General features: G+C 44.4%; 2 protein-coding genes across 14 annotated transcripts; both read right to left on the reverse strand.

The window, feature by feature from the left end:
* Window positions 1-321: 321 nt before the first annotated feature.
* On the reverse strand, window positions 322-11,574 carry abi2b (abl interactor 2b). 13 transcript variants are annotated; one of them, XM_088291014.1, is made up of 12 exons: window positions 11,384-11,574; window positions 8,894-9,061; window positions 8,533-8,709; window positions 7,673-7,690; window positions 7,246-7,361; window positions 6,104-6,250; window positions 5,341-5,465; window positions 4,936-5,136; window positions 4,353-4,517; window positions 3,667-3,750; window positions 2,905-3,090; window positions 322-2,038 (listed from the first exon to the last, which is right to left on the reverse strand). In XM_088291014.1, the coding sequence occupies exons 1-12, from the start codon at window positions 11,498-11,500 to the stop codon at window positions 1,863-1,865; spliced, it is 1,680 nt and encodes a 559-aa protein (XP_088147140.1). In that variant the 5' UTR covers window positions 11,501-11,574; the 3' UTR covers window positions 322-1,862. The 13 variants fall into 13 exon arrangements, with proteins under 13 accessions (XP_088147140.1, XP_088147141.1, XP_088147144.1 ...); XM_088291015.1 differs by lacking the exon at window positions 7,673-7,690; XM_088291018.1 differs by lacking the exon at window positions 6,104-6,250 and having other exon boundaries at window positions 5,341-5,462.
* Window positions 11,575-12,371: 797 nt separating this feature from the next.
* cyp20a1 (cytochrome P450, family 20, subfamily A, polypeptide 1) lies at window positions 12,372-17,123 on the reverse strand. Its single transcript, XM_088290858.1, has 13 exons — window positions 16,919-17,123; window positions 15,878-15,927; window positions 15,586-15,752; window positions 15,362-15,507; window positions 15,114-15,281; window positions 14,925-15,003; window positions 13,959-14,071; window positions 13,814-13,868; window positions 13,610-13,730; window positions 13,412-13,523; window positions 13,135-13,199; window positions 12,933-13,022; window positions 12,372-12,855 (listed from the first exon to the last, which is right to left on the reverse strand). Exons 1-13 carry the CDS (start codon window positions 16,988-16,990, stop codon window positions 12,699-12,701), a joined length of 1,395 nt encoding a protein of 464 aa, XP_088146984.1. The 5' UTR covers window positions 16,991-17,123; the 3' UTR covers window positions 12,372-12,698.
* Between the last annotated feature and the right edge of the window lie 321 nt (window positions 17,124-17,444).

Below are 17,444 nucleotides of genomic sequence, written 5' to 3' on the forward strand. Positions count from 1 at the left end.
ATGGCGGTCAGACTGCAGCAGACTGTCGGAACATGTCCTGTGTGAGAGCTCGAGAACACAAAAATCCCTTTGGGCTCGTGCTCCTCACCTTGACTGTCAGGACCCTGTCAGCACACGTTAAGACCACTTTTCATTGCTGTCATTTTCCACCTCCAGGGCCTCAACACAAGATTTACATTTAAATCCCATCCCTCCTCTCGCTGCCAGAGTCGGTCGGCCCCAGCTCTAGAGGAGTTCTGCATGCGTTAGTTGTGTCCTAGCATGCAACGTGACAAGGAGCATTTGAAATCGATTGAGAATCTCCAAGACAACGAGAACCAGTTCAACAGAATCCTTACATCTTTATTGTCTTTGTTCTCTGGATTTTACAAATATGAGACTCTTGCAAATCAACTTGAAATGTGCAACACAATGGCATCATGGACTGTCCGACAGGTTCGCCACCATCCCAAGTCCGACTCCCCCCCCCGTCCCCCCCGCAGGTCAGAAAGCAAGTCCTTGGATGTGAGCTCCAAGGGAACTTGAATAGTCTCTTTGGATGAGGCGGGCCACAACGGCTTCTTTTTAGAATGTCTCATCTTGCCATGTGGGTTTTGGGGGAAAGCACACATAATAATGGCATGCAAGACTCACATACAGACCCACTGGAATAATTTTCTTTTTTAATATCGAAAATAAAGTTTCTGGCTTAAGTACTGAGGCCACGCTTCAACTGGACACTGCCAAGCGCATTTAAGATGATACAGCCTTCAAACGGCGGACAACAGAGCTATCGGATGTGATGGTCAAAACCATTTCAACACAACAGCTGTCTTTTCATATTCAATACATCTGCTTTGAAGGACATAATACGTCACTTTTATATTAGTTCTTCTTCTACATCGCTTCACTACAAATGCATGTTCTTTTAGTTAAAACAACTTGGAAAAGTGGAGGGGGGGGGGGCAGCCATCCCACTCAATCCAACTGCAACACACATCTCAATATGGCACAAGTGTCTTCAAAATGACCTAAATGCATCACCACTGGTGGGGGCGGGAAAAAAAAAAGTCACACCATAGCTAAAAATATTAAGACAGAAATCATCACAATAGAGCCATTTTTTACCCTTCAAGAAGAAACATGCCACTCCGCAAATCCTTTTCAAGAAGTGAAACAAAAGATATATCATGGGAACCGCTTAAGAACACTGCAAGTGAGTCGCTCCGAGCTGGAGGCGGACCTTGCCACTCGAGCTGATAAAACTTCCGAGATGCTGCACCGTGTGCAACCGAGGATTTCACTCCCCGCTTCTTTGGAAGGTCGCGTGACCGTCCGTTAGCGTAAACGTAAAATGGATACTACACATTTCCCGCCTTGGTGGCGTGACCCGCCTCCATGTAGCCGTGTGTCACGTGAGGACACCGCATGTGCTTATCGTGACTGAGCCCCACCCACATAAAAACACGTGTTGCATGTTTCCATGTTTGTCCAAGGAGAAAATTCATCCCAATGCCTGTCGCCCATGAAAGCGTTCCCCTCCCGCCCTTCCGTTTGCCCGCGCACGAGAATCCAAAATAAATATTCAACTTGAAAATCAGGGCAATTTGGCTGAAGAAATTCAAAGAAAATGCCTCGTTGTGTAACACAAACTCTGCAAATCAACCAGCGGCCAAAAAGAAACATGAAAGGAAAAAGTAGTGGTCGTTTGGGTGGAGAAGATGACTGGGCGTCGGCACTCCTCGCCATCCCATCCCGGAGGTGATCATGCTCTGTCTGTTCAAAGTCTTTGACCTTTAACCCTTGGCTCCCCCCCATTCCCTCCTCTTGCCTACCGACTGCTTCTCTCCCTCAATGCGCAGAGGAGGGGCGAGGGGTGTTTCTCAATCAGCGTAGTGCATGATGGATTCGACGTAGTTGCCCGGGAAGAGGCCCGTGGTTCCGTTCATCACGCCCTCGTACCAGCCGTCGTCGTTCTTCTTGATCACGTAGATGATGGCGCCCTCCTGGAAGGACAGCTCGTCTTCTTTGTCCCGACTGTAGTCGTAGATGGCCACCACTGTGGGAGAGTCACCGTCGTATTGTGTCAAGAGCGCACGTTAAGCCAGTGATCATCGCGTGCACGGCAAGAAACGGTTCACATTCACTTAGCCGAAACTTCTGGGCTCGCTGGGATGGCCGTTTGTGACCATTGCGCCTCGCTTTCCCCCCTTGTTTTGTTCGGGTTTTTTTTTTTTGGAAACCATTGTAAGAGTTGTAAAGCAAACACGAAAATTTTGTCTGCTTTTGTAATTTTCAACCTCAGCAAGAATATACTCTGTTTACATTCAATTGGACCTTTTGGTTCTATCGAGAACAATTTTAGCCAAATGAGAACCATGAAAAATTTCTGTTAGTCCTTATCATTAATTATGGCGCTGAAACATAATACTTTTGAAAAATGTGTTTCACTCGAGACAACACTTGAAACATTGGTTTTTTTTGTGTGTTTCCTACCCTCTATGACTCATCAATTTTTGAACAAGGGAGGTATTCCATGTAAAATTTTTAGTTTACAAAAAATGGTGTTTGATGGCTTACTACGATACAATGTACAATATTCTGCAGACCATCAAGAAGATTTTAGTTTTTATTTATTTATTTTTTAAGAAGATGAAATGGAAGCTTCCTCTCCTGGCGATAGAAAGACAGAGCCATTTCCAACAGAGCGGTTTGGCACCCATGCATTTGCAGATCTGCGGATTTTGCTTGAAATTATTTAACAATAGTTATAAAATATTTTTTCCCCTCTAAATGTGAAGTGAATATTTATCAGCCCTTTATATACTGGATATACTTTGTGTGACTTTCTTGGTGCAGTGTCACGACATTTTTTCGAACGTGACCTTGTCTCAATCAAGATTGGAAAGCAGAGAATGAACCGACCTTTCTCCATGTAGCTGCGTGGCGCCCAGGGCGGGTCCTCCTCGGCGTACGGATCGCTATACTCCACCACCGCCGACTCTTCTTCTTCCTCATCATCCTCGTAGTCCTCCGGAGGCGGAGGTGGAGGTGTACTGTCCTCAAAGACCGGCTCGTCTGCAAGGGGCGGCGGAGGTGGCACATCTGAGACTGGTTGGGAACAAAAATAGAATTCATTAGCAAGAAGCAAGTATCATTTGGACTGGACGTAAGAAGAGGGCAGTTCATGCATTGGAGGACAAGACGATCACATGCCGTTTTTGTCCCATCAGGAAGAGGACATGCATGGAACAAAAAGCTCAAATCCTGAGTGAGACAAGACAATAAAAGAAATGTGCTTTTTAGTCACTCATCTAAAACGAGCACTACTAAATGGCATTCCCTTTAGCCCATTTTCTGCTACACTCCAACAACTCAATTTTCCTACAGTTGCACTTGGGATGGTCCACTTTACCACAGACATGAGGACTGACTCATTTGAAGTTACACCAGTCAAAGAGAGATTGTTGTTGATTGAGAGATTGATGTTCAGTTGTTCTATAAAAGCAACATGTGAGCAAGGCCATGCTTATTTCAAACAAGTCTCAATACGACAGACAGGTTGTTGAAGGAAAACAGTCCTTGAGATTGCGATGGGACTAACAATTCCCCAAAAGAGCAAATGATGACACAGTAATGACGACGTTTGAAGGAGTTGGTCATGCAGAAGGTACTCAAACCACTTACTGGTCTCCTGAACTCGGGCCACAAAGCCCATCAGGGGCAGCTGTGGGGTGATCTGCATGGAAGGGGGAGGGGGCGCAAGTGGGCCTGCAATTGCCAAAACAGTGTTCAAATGCAGAGAAGGCGGAGCCACGACTACACGACTCATGGTTCAGATCATTTTAAACGCTTGCAAAGTGGCCTAATAACTGACTTAAGTGTTGGACCACACATACTCGAAATTCACTACTTGTGGATTTGCATACACAGTATGCACATTTGTTCTTGTAACCTATCCTTGGTTGTCTGCTGAAAAACTCACCTAGTCACTGTTTTTGTGCACCCGGTATAATATGGAACTATTGCTGTGGTGCTATTTTGTGACATTATAGTGGCAAGAAACTATGTTGAAATGCATTACGCTTCATAAATTGCTTTGCCGCCATCTTGTGGCAAGACGGAACACTATAGTGGACAAGAGGAATCACGAAAGCCTTTTGACTGCATATCAAGGATGCTGTTCAGGACAGCTGGGAGCTGAAAAAGAAACCATCCATCTCGACTTCAAATAATAATAATGTACAATATTTCTTTCAAAGGTCTCGACTTTGAACAGAGGCTGGAGTTAAATTTACCCAAATACTCGAAAAAAGGAACATGGATTGCGCAACGCACGTACTAACAGACAAAAGATCAAATATTGGCTATACCTTGATTCTGAGCAAAGTGTGGTCCACCGTTGAGCTGGTTCTGACTCGGTGCCGTGTTAGGCTGACCGGTGACAGACGAGGGTCGTCGGTATGGCAGCGATCCTCCCACGTGGGAATTCTGGGGTGGTTGCACCGGGCGGTTCATGCTGTAGAACTGGGGAGCACCTGCAGGGAAGGAAAGCGCCGCCAAAAGGCAACAATGCACATTTAGAGGGTGTTTTGGCTCCTCCCTTTGAGAGAACTTTGGGGAAAAAAAGTTCCACTTTGGAATAATTGCGCAACACAAAAAAAAAAAAGTACTCGCACAAGCACAGAAAAGCTGAATTCTCATGCCCAATACATCATCACAATGACAAAAAAAAGGTTGCTGTGAAGGTTGGAAATATGACGGGGGTCCACACAACCACACAAGCGAATCCAACACAGACGCATCTCCAAGTGCGCCGCAGAGCTTCTTCAAATACTTTGGCGCCCTGAGATGTGAATTTTCTGATCATATTTACAGCTTCACGTCTGCATATGGATCACAAAACTCAGCCGAGATGACGGGTGGGCGGGATGTCCACTTTGGGTGACCACTCACCTTGTGCAGCGTTTCCATAAGTAGCGGGTCCTGTGCCAGTGGGGGCTGTGGAGGTGGGGAGTTGGGGAGGGGGCGGGGGCACATGCGGGATCTCAGCAGGTGGGTTAGAGGCTAGGGGGGGACCATCAAGGACAGGAGGGGTGGGACCAGGGGTGGTGGCAGTGTTGGGTGTAGCTTTAGTTGTGTTGGATGGGGTGGGGGCTGAGGGAGCGTTTAGGTTGTAAAAAGGTGAGAGAAAGGAAGGAGGAAGAGGAGAAAAGAAAGGGTGAGGGAGAGGAGGAACGTTCTACAATCTTTAGGGATCATTCAACATTCTCATCTGACTTTTAATCTCAAGAGTGTGCAGAAGCCAGACACCATCTAGTTTAGTCACAACAATTGTGAGCAGGCAAACGGGGGTCGTACCTGGGAAGGCAGTGGGCGGGGCCGGGGTGGGCACGGCGATGGGCACGCCCACACTGCCGCTGCCGCTGTTCTCCCGGCTGCTGCTGCGACTGCTGCTGGGGTGGCTGCCTCCGCTGCTCCCGCTGCTGGTGGCGGGTCAGCAAAAACGTCAAGAGACACAACAAAGACCATCGCCATCACACCCGCCACAATTCACTACCGTTTGGACTTTTACGACAGCATCACGGAGAAATGCACTCCAATGATGTCACAGATAACGAAAGCAGCCTAGTAAAAGATGCACGGCAACGTTAGCGGACAAAAGACAAGACATGGCGCGCTGGAAGAGCAGAAAGCAGAGTTGCAGTGAGATGAGGATGGGTGAAGCTAAAAATATTCAAAACCTTTTGTTTTTTACTTGATTGCCATTGTTCTTGTACTACAGTGCAACAGTTGGAGAAATGTTTTTTTTGTTTTGTTATTCTGCAACAAACGATCATCCTGAATTAGGCTCTCAGAGAGGATATGCAACACGTGCCTTGTTGACCGGCTGCTCAGTATTTTGATACTGCCCTCATTCCTGTACAGGCCAAGCCAAGACTGGGTATTCACCATGTGTGGAATAATTAGGAGACGGGGTTAAAGTCAGGACTCCTAACAAGGAGTAGGCAGTGGCGGGTCAGGTTTAAGTGAAGGAAAGGAGACGAGTAACAGGGCAGGGGGAAGCCCGACTTCCTGTGTTCAACACAAATAGTGAGGCATGCTGGGAAGGGGTAGGGGGTACCTGTACGTGCGGTTCCTCTGATTAACAGATGCATTGCGTGCTGGGCTCGGCAGGGGGTGCGCCATGTTGCGCGTCGGGCTTGAGACGTAGTCGTTAGGGACAACGGGAGGACGCACCGGCTCGAGCGTCCTATATGGGGAGTGTCTCCTGTGAGAGGGTCAGGAGTTGGGAGGGGGGTGGAAGGGCAACCACAGAGAATTGTAGGAGAGGGGGAGGGGGAGAGCGGGAAACAAACAAGTGCAAACTTAAAGAAAATGGGGAACGACAGGAGGAACATTGGGGCGGGCGGGCTGGGGTGAATCCACAGGTAGCAGCAGCTGGGCGGAACAAAGTAAACTACCTAAAGCTATTACATAAATAAATGGCATAATCCTAATATGATCAAAAGATAAGGAAAAAAATGGCACTGCATTTAAATTGCAAAAAAAAAATAAAAAATCTCCTGCAAAGGGGATAGTTAGCGGCTTAGGTGTAAAGGTGTTGTAATGGCAAAATGTTGCTATGACGACGAATATGTGGCAGCCAAGAGTGGGCAAGCTGGAACCAAACACGACTGAGGGAGAGTTTAAAACAAACAAACAAACAAACAAGTCAGTCTTTAGCCAAAGACTGCAGCATCGGCTGCATGATGGGAGGTGTAGCTGTGGTCACATGCTTCTTGCAGCGACAAACACCAAGACTACACTTCAGAAAGTCACTCAGCAGATGGGACACACTCACTCACAAATCCAGCAGACAATTCTTAAAATCAGCCACACGCAGACACACAGACAAAGACACACAGTGCCCGAGACTCAGCAAGGTCCCCAAAGTGACAAGAACGCAGGTTTTTCAGCAGCAGGAGCACACAACTGCTGGGATTAGAGACGTGTTCAAAAGTCCAACACAAACAACAAAAACACGGCGAATAGCTGCTGCTGCTGCTTTTAAAGCTGCAAGTGCAGGGTAAAAACGTGCACACACCACTACACATGACACATCCTTGTTTTGTTTCTCCTTCAAATCAGTGAGAGAGCGAGCAGTCGGGCCAATAGTTGACTTCCTGTCGTGTGTGCCGACCTCATGTTCGACGAGCAAAGCAAGAGAGCTGGACAAGGACCACCAACATTTTTTTTTCCTGAACAATCAAAGAGATTACATACCCAAGGGTCCCTTTCCCACTCATCGGTGGGCTGGGCGGCTTCTGTGTTGGAGGGTTTGTGCGAGGGAGGCCACCGCCGCCGCCGCCGCCGCCACTTTTCATGTTCTGAGCACTGGCCTACAGACAGACAAGAGTGGTGAGAAAGGCGGCCACCTCATCGGAGGATAATTTCATAAACAATCAAACAAAAAAGCTTTTTAAAGAAGTAGTTAGGAACTTTAAACGCAGTTAAAATCACAACTTGATGCTTATCTAGGTAGAAATGTCTGCTGAAATCCAATATTGAGGATTTGAATTTAGAAAAATGTCCAACTACTCCTTAAAAAGAAAATCCAAGTACGTACTTCCACAGCAATTTCCAACCAAAAGCACAATTCAGAAATCATAACACCTTGCTACTTTTGAGAAGCTAGCTTTGAAAATCTTACCTTAAACCTTTGCAACCACTACGGTTGATTACAAAGATTAAATAAGGTGAGCAGAGAGAGAAAGAAAGAGAAAGAAAATCAGTAGATTAGTGCGCAATAGAAAAGAGGGAAAACAACAGACCAAAATGTAAGTAGAGAAACATGTCAACCAAGCAGTTTAAAACCATCACTGTAAAAAAAATATAGAATAAAATAAGCAAGCATCAAGTAAGAGAAAGTAAGCTTATATCAAGCAACATTTTTCCACAGATAAAATAATCCAAATTCTATCTTCAAATCATTAGCACAACTGATGAATTGTTGAGATATATAGTCAAACAATTTTAGGATGGCACTGTAAATTCATGATAAAAGACAAAATGTCTCAAGAATTCTTTCATAATTATGGATCGTCTTTATGCCCCAAAAATATTCTTGCTGGTTAGTTGCTTTTTTTGCACGTTAATTTTATTTTTTGCAGAATAAAATCTAACAGCTCACATTTTCTGGGCTTGGTTCAAGCCATTTCTTATTGAAATGCTTTGAAACCAGACGCAAACAAAATGTGCAGCACAGTAAAAAGATCAACGGTGATTGAGCAATAAAAGAGGAACAAACTCAAAATATGGAATTTTTAAAAAGCTAAAACATGTTGACTTTATGGTATTTACGTAAGAAATTTGTACCGGCCCAGTCGGGCCGCTGCTAATGGCATCAGGTCAAAATTTGTTGTTGACTATATAAAACTGCACTTTATTGAAAACAAGTAACAAGTTGCTAATGTCAGGACCAGAACAAGGTAGCGGTGGTGCCCTAAGCAGAAGCATGTGTATGAAAGACACTCAAAATAATAATAATAATACAGCTTTTTTTTCTGTTACCTTGACTCCATGGCCCATGTCGTCCAACAGGCTGTAGTCGACAGGCTTGCGGATGTAGCGCACAGGCCTCTCCTGATTGGCCGGGGCGATGATCTTGTGTGTGCGGGATGTGTTCTTGTTGGTGGTGAGGATGCCAATCTCCCGTCTGGCCACCTTCTCTTTGTGAATGTCCACCGTCTGAGAACACAAACAAATGTCCACCGTCTGAGAACACAAACACATTTTCTTCCGTCGTTGCATCTTAGGAATACAATCTCGGCAGGTCGCACATTTCTCCTCCTGTTGATGGGTCTGATACGTTTCGTGCGCGGCCACTTCTCTGTATTTGCAAATATCTGCGTGTCAGCAGCCGGGCGCCCACCTGTGAGATGTGGTTGATGGAAGACTCCATGCGACGTAGCTGCGAGGCCTGGATGTCCAGCATCTGCAGGACATTGTTGGCCAACGTATTGATCAGGTAGGCCACGCTGGCCAGCGACTGAGTGGTGTAGTTCTTGGTCTCCTCCAGCGCTCGCTGCTTATCTGGAGACTGTAAGAGGGGGGGGGGGACATTTTATATCAAAATAAACGCAAACAATTGTATTGATATTAGACGTCTCAAACACAAACGTGACCTTCCATCCGTTTTCTCTAACGCTTTTGTCCCCATTAGAGTCCATGAAAGAAAGCCTCAATCCAATCTGATTTATGGCTAAAGGCAAGTACACTTTAGACGATCGCTAGCTACTCTCAGGGGCAGTAGATAAACCCATTCGCATTCACAGCAACAAACAAGTCAAAGTCTTCAAATAACCAACCATGCATGTTTGTTTTTTTAAATACAGGAGGAAGCCAGATGACATGCAAACTCCACATAGAAATCCAAAGCAGAGACACGGACGTCTTTAAACACTAGTCCTCCATGTTGACCGCGCATGTGGTTGATTAAATTATAGATGTACCTTTAAAGGTGCAAACAAATTAATTCAGGGACTACATGAGTAGCCCATGGGCCGTTTCTAAAAAAAAAAAAAAAATAAAGTTTTGTGGTGATGGAACATTGTGATTTTAGGAGTGACTATTTGAAAGTGTAAACACTCACAGAGATTTCGATAAATTAAGTGCTGCATATTGATAGTTATCTATTCCCTAATTATTGTAAAAAATCATTACCATGATCAGTGTCTTAACAGATAAAAATTACATTGATGTTAATAATAAATGTACAGAAATCCATCCATTAAATGAACTGCTTATCAGGATTATTCAAAGTAATTTGGGCAAACTTGTTATTCTCAGAAGTATGTATCAAACTGTTAATCTTTTGCATTAATCAGTCCCCTAGAAGTCATAAGTTACCAAAAGTTTGGAGACCATTGCGACACATATTTGAAGATACTGCTGAAAACATGTGCAAAGAACGAGAATGGTGTCGTACTCAATTGTGGAAACTTATTTTGTTAGTTTTCCTGATTTTGGGGTGTGGCTAAAACAGCACCCAGTGACACGCTTGGGCGACCCACATGAGTCACTTTCATTCAGAGCAATTGCAAATTACTTAGTCGTAATTATTTGGTCCATTTCTACCACTACAGCATGAGGTTGGCTATCTAGCAGTGGCAGGTGAAATGTTGGTCTCAAGCAGTTAAGCAGTCTGTCATTTGGTCACGAGTAACAAAAATATCCTCCTCAGAAAAATAACAAGGGAAGGTAAACATCATGGAACTGGCTCGACAACAGTGCTAAAGGAATGTTTGGAGGCAACTGGTGTGCTCATGGTCATGGTGCAGGGAAGGAAAGCAGCTTTTCCACTTCCCTGCTGACACTGAGGGCAGCAATGTCAATAGGATGTAGTGAAAGAGAATGCGGTTGGAAAAAAAGACGCCCATTTCTCTGTGAAGCTGCCACAACCTCAAATGTGACGCGCAAATCACACAAGTCACATCTGAATGGGCATCTTGTCATTGAGGGAAGTTGTCTAGAAGGAAATGAGTCATTGCAGGAAGTTAAACAGCGTGACATTAACTGTGTAGTAGGAAGAAAGCCTCAGGGGCGTGGAAAAAAAAAATCACAGCAGTACTAGTCGGTGGGGCAACCTGTCAGACCTGCTCTGCCAGAATTTCAAAAAAAATCATCTTCTGAATCCACCGTTTTGGTAATACTGTGCACTAATCGCTGTGACAAAATGCATTTTATTTTACTATACGATTAACGACCAAGCACACAGTTTAGATTACAGCTTACAGGCATCGTCCAGAAAAAGAGTTGAGAGGGTTAAAATACCTTTGTATACAAAATGATAAAAATGTCACGATAAGTCGCCGTACCAACTTGATTGTGAATGTCGTAAGAATTTTTAAATGAACATTTACAGTGAAATTAGGCAACGGGACAAATGAGTCGCAGTGTTTGTGTACAAGATCGTAAATTAGCCGACTGCCACGATTGGAACAATATGCGTCGAGCCGAGATTCATCATGTTTCTCGTCCTCTTTGCCCCAAGCAGCTCGCGGTTGTATCGGCGATCCCGGTGATCAAATCAAATACTCGTCAGCGTAGCCGTCTGATGGGGGCAACTGCAAGCTATCTGGCTACGACGATAGCGCACGGCGATTGGAAAAGTCACAAAGGTGTTTGTATCGTGGCAATGACGGACATTTCGAGAGCGTGTGCGTAAAACACACGTCGGGACGCGAGAACGAGCCTGCAAGTCGCACAAAACCACGAACTGTTTTTCCCCCCTTTTCGCTTTTATCCCAGCATGGCTAACGCCGCATCTCGTCGAAAGGACTAGCAACAGCCACCCGACAGGGTTTGCGGGGTCTGCGAATAGCCGTCAAGAAAACGTGTTCTCGCACCAGGAAATGCTTACCTGGACATAGTTGCTCTCGCAATATTCGGCGACTCTTTCCAAATTAGTGAAACTATCCAACAGAGCGCTGCGACCTGCTGGAATCTCCTCTTCCAAAAGCATTTGTAGCTCCGCCATTTTCACATCTTTAGCGGGGCAGCATGGGCTCACTGGCGCCGCAACGGTTGCGTGTGGTACTGCAAGTACCACTGACTGGATTTCCAGTGTAGTACAGTACTTTGTAATGCGGTCAGTGTTGCTTTTTAAAAGTATTATAATTACACAAAATTTCACTTTTAATAATACCTTGCAAAGCGGTCGGGCTGCAATGGTTCTCCTCTGTAGGAAGTTGAGAGGGTGCGGGGAGACTCAAAAGTCGAGATCCGGCATCGAGATGAGGTGGCTTGGGCATCTGGTTAAGGCCCCTCTCTAGTGAGGTGTCCCGTCCCGACACTATCGGTAGTCCTGGGAACACTTTGAGATCCCCCCCAAAGGAGCTGAACGAAGTGGCTGGGGAGAGGGAAGTCTGGACTTCCCTGCATAACTTGCTGCCCCCACAAAGCGACCATGGATAAGTTGGAAGAAGATGGATGGATGAAAGTATTCTGCTAATGTGTCAATATTTGCACCATTAATTTTAACATGTATGCAAATGTGCTTTTCTTGTGATATTTCTCTCCGCAGGAGGCAAATGTCATTTTGGCCACCAAATTCTTTTGTTCGTTTTCATTTGCAATGTTTAAATTCCGTAATTTATCCCAGTATAGCGTTAATCTGTAGGCAGTGGTAGTTTCTGGCATGTGCAAGGGTAGAATTTCTGTCCCTACCCACGAAAAAACCCCATAATGCTACGTGAACTGGTCTTCCATTGGCATCGTCACACACAAATCAGTGGAATTTGTATGGGGAACCGCACCCCCTTGTGGAGTTGAAGAGGAAATACAAGAACAATGTGGGAGTGTCTGTTGGCCTGAGTGAATTTACTTACATTTGAAAGAAAAGTCAAGAGTATGATACATTTTTTTATTAGGAAAAAAACTAGTGGATGTGTGGAGCAGTTTGTAGTTGTCAATAACCCCGCCCCCATTGATTAGCCTCTTGTTAAGATCCGTGCTAAAAAAAAAAGAAAGCAGGTGAAACACATGACCCGTCATCTTCCTGCTCATCTCATTCATTCGAAGCATCAGGAAGTTTTATAATTTGGCATCTGACTGAAATATTTTGAAGCACATTTAACATTTTCTGTTAAATGTTCTTGTATTCTGAAATGTCAAACCAAGCAATGCAAAAAATTGAGAAAATATGAGGCCAGCGGAAATCAAAATATTACAGAAAACTAATTTGAACTTCTCCTGCTAACAGTGATCCAGGTTTCATCCTTTGGTGCAGAAACCAGCTCGGATTTAACCTCCAGGACTTGACCCTCCAACCGGTGAAGCCTCAGCTGCCGCACCAACGTGCTGAGCAGGACGGTTGCTATCGTGTATGCAAATCTGTCAAGGGGATGCAAAATAAAACAAATTGAAGACCACTATTTGGGTTCGCTTCGTGCTTTAATGGCGATCATTACCTGAGCTCTGGACACGTCTGATTCCCAGAGAAACCGAGGAGAGAGAAACTCTTTTTGGTTGAATCGTCCTCAAACCGATCCGGGTCAAATCTGACAGACAAAAAGTATATTTAAAATGAAATATACTTGACTGGTCAAAGGAACCTTTAAGCCATCAAACAATATAATGATGGATGCCGTTCACTAAGCATGGGAAACAGACCTGCTTGCCTCACTCCAGGTGCTGGAATCTTGCAGCACGACACCCAAAGCATAGATCACGAGGCTCTGAAATATGACAGGATATGACTTTAGTTTGATAAGGATCACTTTTTGTCTCATGTTTGAGTAAACAGGAAGACTCAAGTAGCATGGCACGCAAAGTTTTCACAACGATAAAGAAGCGGACCAAAATGTACCGCTAATGCTCTTCTACCGCCAACCCTGCACGCGATGTGAGCGAGGCCATGGTCGTTAGGATGCCAAATACCGCGCCGTACCTCTTTGGGGATGACATGCTGATCAACTTTTCCATCCAATCCCTGAAGTCGGGCGGCAATGGGAGTCAACTTTGCAGTTCTCACTGTCTCATTCAGAACCTGCTGGCAGTATCTGCTCATTGATAGAAATGTGACAATGTCCATCCAGAACTCAAAGCAACAAATGGATTGTTGGTTTCATAACAACGAAACGCTTACCTGAGCTGAGGGATCTTGTTTAAGGAAATGGGATCAGAACCCAAAACATCTTGCAGCTCTTGATACAACTTGTCCTGGACTTCCTCGGAGGTGGACAGCAAGTGAAGAACCCAGATACACACTGCCAAAGAGTTTTGCCGTTTATTTGGGAGGACGAAACGTGACTTTTGGTTTGCATGACATTAAGTGAGATGCGGCACGCACAGTTGGCGGTGATGACGCATCCGGCCAAAGTGAACACCATACAGTCCTCCATGATCTGAAACAAACAACAAATGTCCTGTAAATACTCTACACTAATCCTGTGGACTTTTTTTTTTTTAAATAAAGTCCTTGGATCAGTACTCACCTGTCGCTCTGTGAGCGACGACTTTAGCAGCATGTCCACAAACACCATCTGCTTCGGATTGCTTTTTCTCTCCTTGGCCACAGACAGCAACGCAGACTCCATCTCTGACAGAGCTAAAAACACACATTTCTTTCAACACGGTGGATCCAGTCATCTTAAACTTGAGACACGATTTTTCCAAAAAAAAAAAAAAAAATCACTCGATCAATGGAGTATCGAAAGTTTCCTCGTCACTCAAATTTTGGCATGCAACACAAAAGGAAGAAAATTGATCAAGCGACGCCTTGTAACTTGAAAAACAAAAAAAGGAAATCGGGGCACTCACATGTCGAGGTACCATCGTGCTTGCATGAAATCTGGTTGTTTTAGTCGGGATTATGCAACGATATATTTACCGTAGAATCTCCCTAATAAGAGAAATTTTGTAAATTCACGATTGGTTTCCATTGAAAGTTTCTGACCAGGAAAATTCCAGGAATTGCACATTAGCTCATTCACTGCGGCAGACATTTATCTTTGTCCACTGTAATCAACCGACAAATATATTCGTCGAGTACATTTTTTAACAGGTAGACATGGAAGAGGGTCTCTTCCAGCTGCTCTGTGAAAGTGAGGTTTGTAAAACTCTGTTATGACTAACGGATGCCGCTTCAGACTTGATCAGCACAGCTTTTGAGAAGAACATCAAGAATAGGATGTGAATCTTGACAAGTCACATCGATTATGAGGCAGAGATGGACTTGACACGTTTCGGCACCTCAAACGCTGATGAAAAAAGATGGCGTAATTCATGGAGTGAATGATGAATGCCATGAAAAAAAAAATGCCAAAGATGTTCAACTCAGTGTTGCTCATGACGTGTTTCCTAGTTTTATATTTCAGATAAAAATATGACTTTGCCATCAAAAGCCCTGTCTCCGTTTTGTTTTTGTTGTTTCATAATGTGAGAATGTGAACGATGTCCACCTGTGGCATAATGCGTCTTCCTGCTGCTGTTCTTCTCCTGGGCACCGTCCAAGTAGCCTTTGCCAATTTCGGACCAGATCTGCCGGGAAGAAAACAAAAAAACGTTTTCAGATTGACCATAAAAAATACAAACACTCAATTGATTCTTCCTCCTGTATACTCCGAGGTGGTTTCAGCTGCATTTCGCACCGCGTCATGATTCTTGCGGAATGAGATGACTTGGGCATCATCAGCGAAGCGCTCGCCAAGCGCCAGCTGGGTAACGGTCTTCATGGAGAGACCCAACAGGTGGGCACATAGTGGGATGTGCTGAGACTCGGGGAATGACACCCACTTTCCAACCAGCTCCTCAACTAACTGGCAAAAACACAAATGTTTAGGTGAAAAATCAGGACAAGCGGCGAGCGAGAAGTTTTAGCCTGTTCCGAAAGCCACACCTTGAGAACCGATGAGAAGTTGTTCTTGAGAGTGTCGTTGATGCCGTTGTCATACATCTTTTTTCGAACGACCGCCTCGTTGACCGCTTCGCCCGTTCCCGATTGGTAACCGAGTAACGACTTCAGCATGGTTTCAAACGAGTCAGCTGTGGAGTGCAGAGGAAACCCCAAAATGAAGGACAAAAGACATCTGCGCCTTCAGTTGCTGCGCTTGTTGCACCTACTTGTGTGGTTCGGGTTGATGTGTTGCCGCAGCTGCTTGACGGAGCCCAGGCTCACCACGAGGCGCCGACCGAACCAGAAGGACGCCACGGAGCCAAACTCCTCATGCAAAGCCACCAAGAATTCATGCAGACCGCCTCTGTTCACAATGTCTTGCAAGTTGCCATCTCTAACGACACATGACACGACACGCAGAAGCACACACTCACGTCTTTCAACGGTACTCGGAGATTTGAAAAGTTGAATTTGATTGACATGTGGCAGAATAATGACAATGACATGAACGTTGCTTACTTCTCATCAGTGGGATTCAGTCCCGGAATGTCAGACGATCTTCTGGATGACTGAAAAACACAAGTTGTTACGGCTCTCTAATCATCACATCAACTCTTAGTAACATACTGTCGACATACTGCCTGCCGTAATATGAACACTAACACACCGCACTTGCAGCCCTAACTCGGGTTCACAAATGTTTTGAAGTGGCCGTTTTGTCTTAGGATCCTTCCTAGCTCTTTAGGCACATCCTCTCATCCAACAGCTACTTATAATTATAACGATCAAATGTTTTCGAAGCATCCATGAAACACAGAACAGGTGAATTATTGATTACTTATTGGTTCATCATTTCCTTCAAGGCATAAAGACACATCTGTGCCATGTTTACCTTTAAATCAAAATGGATTGTCTTTAGTCTTTATAAAGTATTCTAGTCAAAGCAAAGTTTTTTCCTAGCCTTTCATGAGGTGGTATGGAAATTGTAATTGGAACTGTCTTTTTCATGGCTGCCCACGGTTGACTCAATGCAATTAAATAAGGTGCTATGATGTTTTTGCTGCAATAATAGCAGCTCCACATATTCCCTCAACACTACTGGGTAAAGTTATTTTACAGTTATTGACAACTCTCACTCAATGTCATCATTATTTAGGAAAATGTATTTTTTAATGTTGGTCATTATGGTTGTACTTAATTACGAAGGCTTTTAAACGACCGCGTATGCAATTTTGCAAAGAATTTTTTTTCCCATTCAGGGGCTAGTTTACGCAAACTAATTAGAAAACTCGGAAGACTGAGCTCATTGCAGACGTACAAACTGCTCATCAGGGTTTGTGCGCACGTTTCAAAATGTGTGAGCATGAGCAAGTGACACAAACTGAATCGGTTGAACATGACACGTGATTACAAATATTCAGATTTAGGGAAATGTTTGGCTGAGAGCTTTTAAGTTAGCGGTGTGTGTGCACAGCAGAAGGCGAACGTTACGTTCGTATTTATTGTACAAGCACAACAAAGCCTCTTAGCAAACTTTCAGCTAATTTTCGGCTAACTTACCGGGTACAAATACACAACTGCGCCGACCAAAACGACAATAAAGGTCACAGCAAATATTGCAAAATCCAGCATGACTGTTTCGTACTATAAGCACGATTTTACGTTGGAGTAGCGATATGAAGTGATATCAGACTCCACGTCAACAGTGTCGGAGTCTTTCTGTGTTCGATTGGAAAAGCCAGGTAAAACTAATCTATCTCAGAGAGCATCGATGCCCGAACCAGATCTCGCCTCTTCAGTGTATTGACGACTAAAATCGTTCAACGACAATTTTTGTCACTTCATCTGGAAATGTTTCATTTGTTTACGACTCGTGAAATAATATACAGGCTAATCTGCAACGTTAATTAACATTAAATGCACAACGTCAGTGTAACCAATCTAATACGTTATGTTTTAAAGAGTGGTAAGAGAAATCTTGTGATTTTTCTTTCTACATTTTAAGTTTGGTAGTACCTTCTCTTATAAGTAGCTTCAAACTGTTGACGCCCATAATATCTTATCTGCAGGAATGTGATCGTGAACT

The sequence above is a fragment of the Idiotropiscis lumnitzeri genome, chromosome 3 (genome assembly GCF_059441095.1).
Source record: "Idiotropiscis lumnitzeri isolate Australia: NSW breed Sydney's pygmy pipehorse chromosome 3, RoL_Ilum_1.0, whole genome shotgun sequence".
Classification (NCBI taxonomy): domain Eukaryota; kingdom Metazoa; phylum Chordata; class Actinopteri; order Syngnathiformes; family Syngnathidae; genus Idiotropiscis; species Idiotropiscis lumnitzeri.

Bases quoted from the DNA above. Each gene is read 5' to 3' on its own strand.
- abi2b (XM_088291014.1), bottom strand. From the start codon at position 11,500: ATGGCGGAGCTACAAATGCTTTTGGAAGAGGAGATTCCAGCAGGTCGC. The intron at 5,466-6,103 runs GTACCCCCTACC...ACCCGCCACCAG, and splicing joins CAGAGGAACCGCACGTACAG to CAGCGGGAGCAGCGGAGGCA. The intron at 5,137-5,340 runs GTACGACCCCCG...ACGCTCCCTCAG, and splicing joins CCCGCCCACTGCCTTCCCAG to CCCCCACCCCATCCAACACA.
- cyp20a1 (XM_088290858.1), bottom strand. From the start codon at position 16,990: ATGCTGGATTTTGCAATATTTGCTGTGACCTTTATTGTCGTTTTGGTC. The intron at 14,072-14,924 runs GTGGACATCGTT...GTGTGTTTTTAG, and splicing joins GAAGACGCATTATGCCACAG to CTCTGTCAGAGATGGAGTCT. The intron at 13,731-13,813 runs GTGCGTGCCGCA...ACTCTTTGGCAG, and splicing joins ATGCGTCATCACCGCCAACT to TGTGTATCTGGGTTCTTCAC.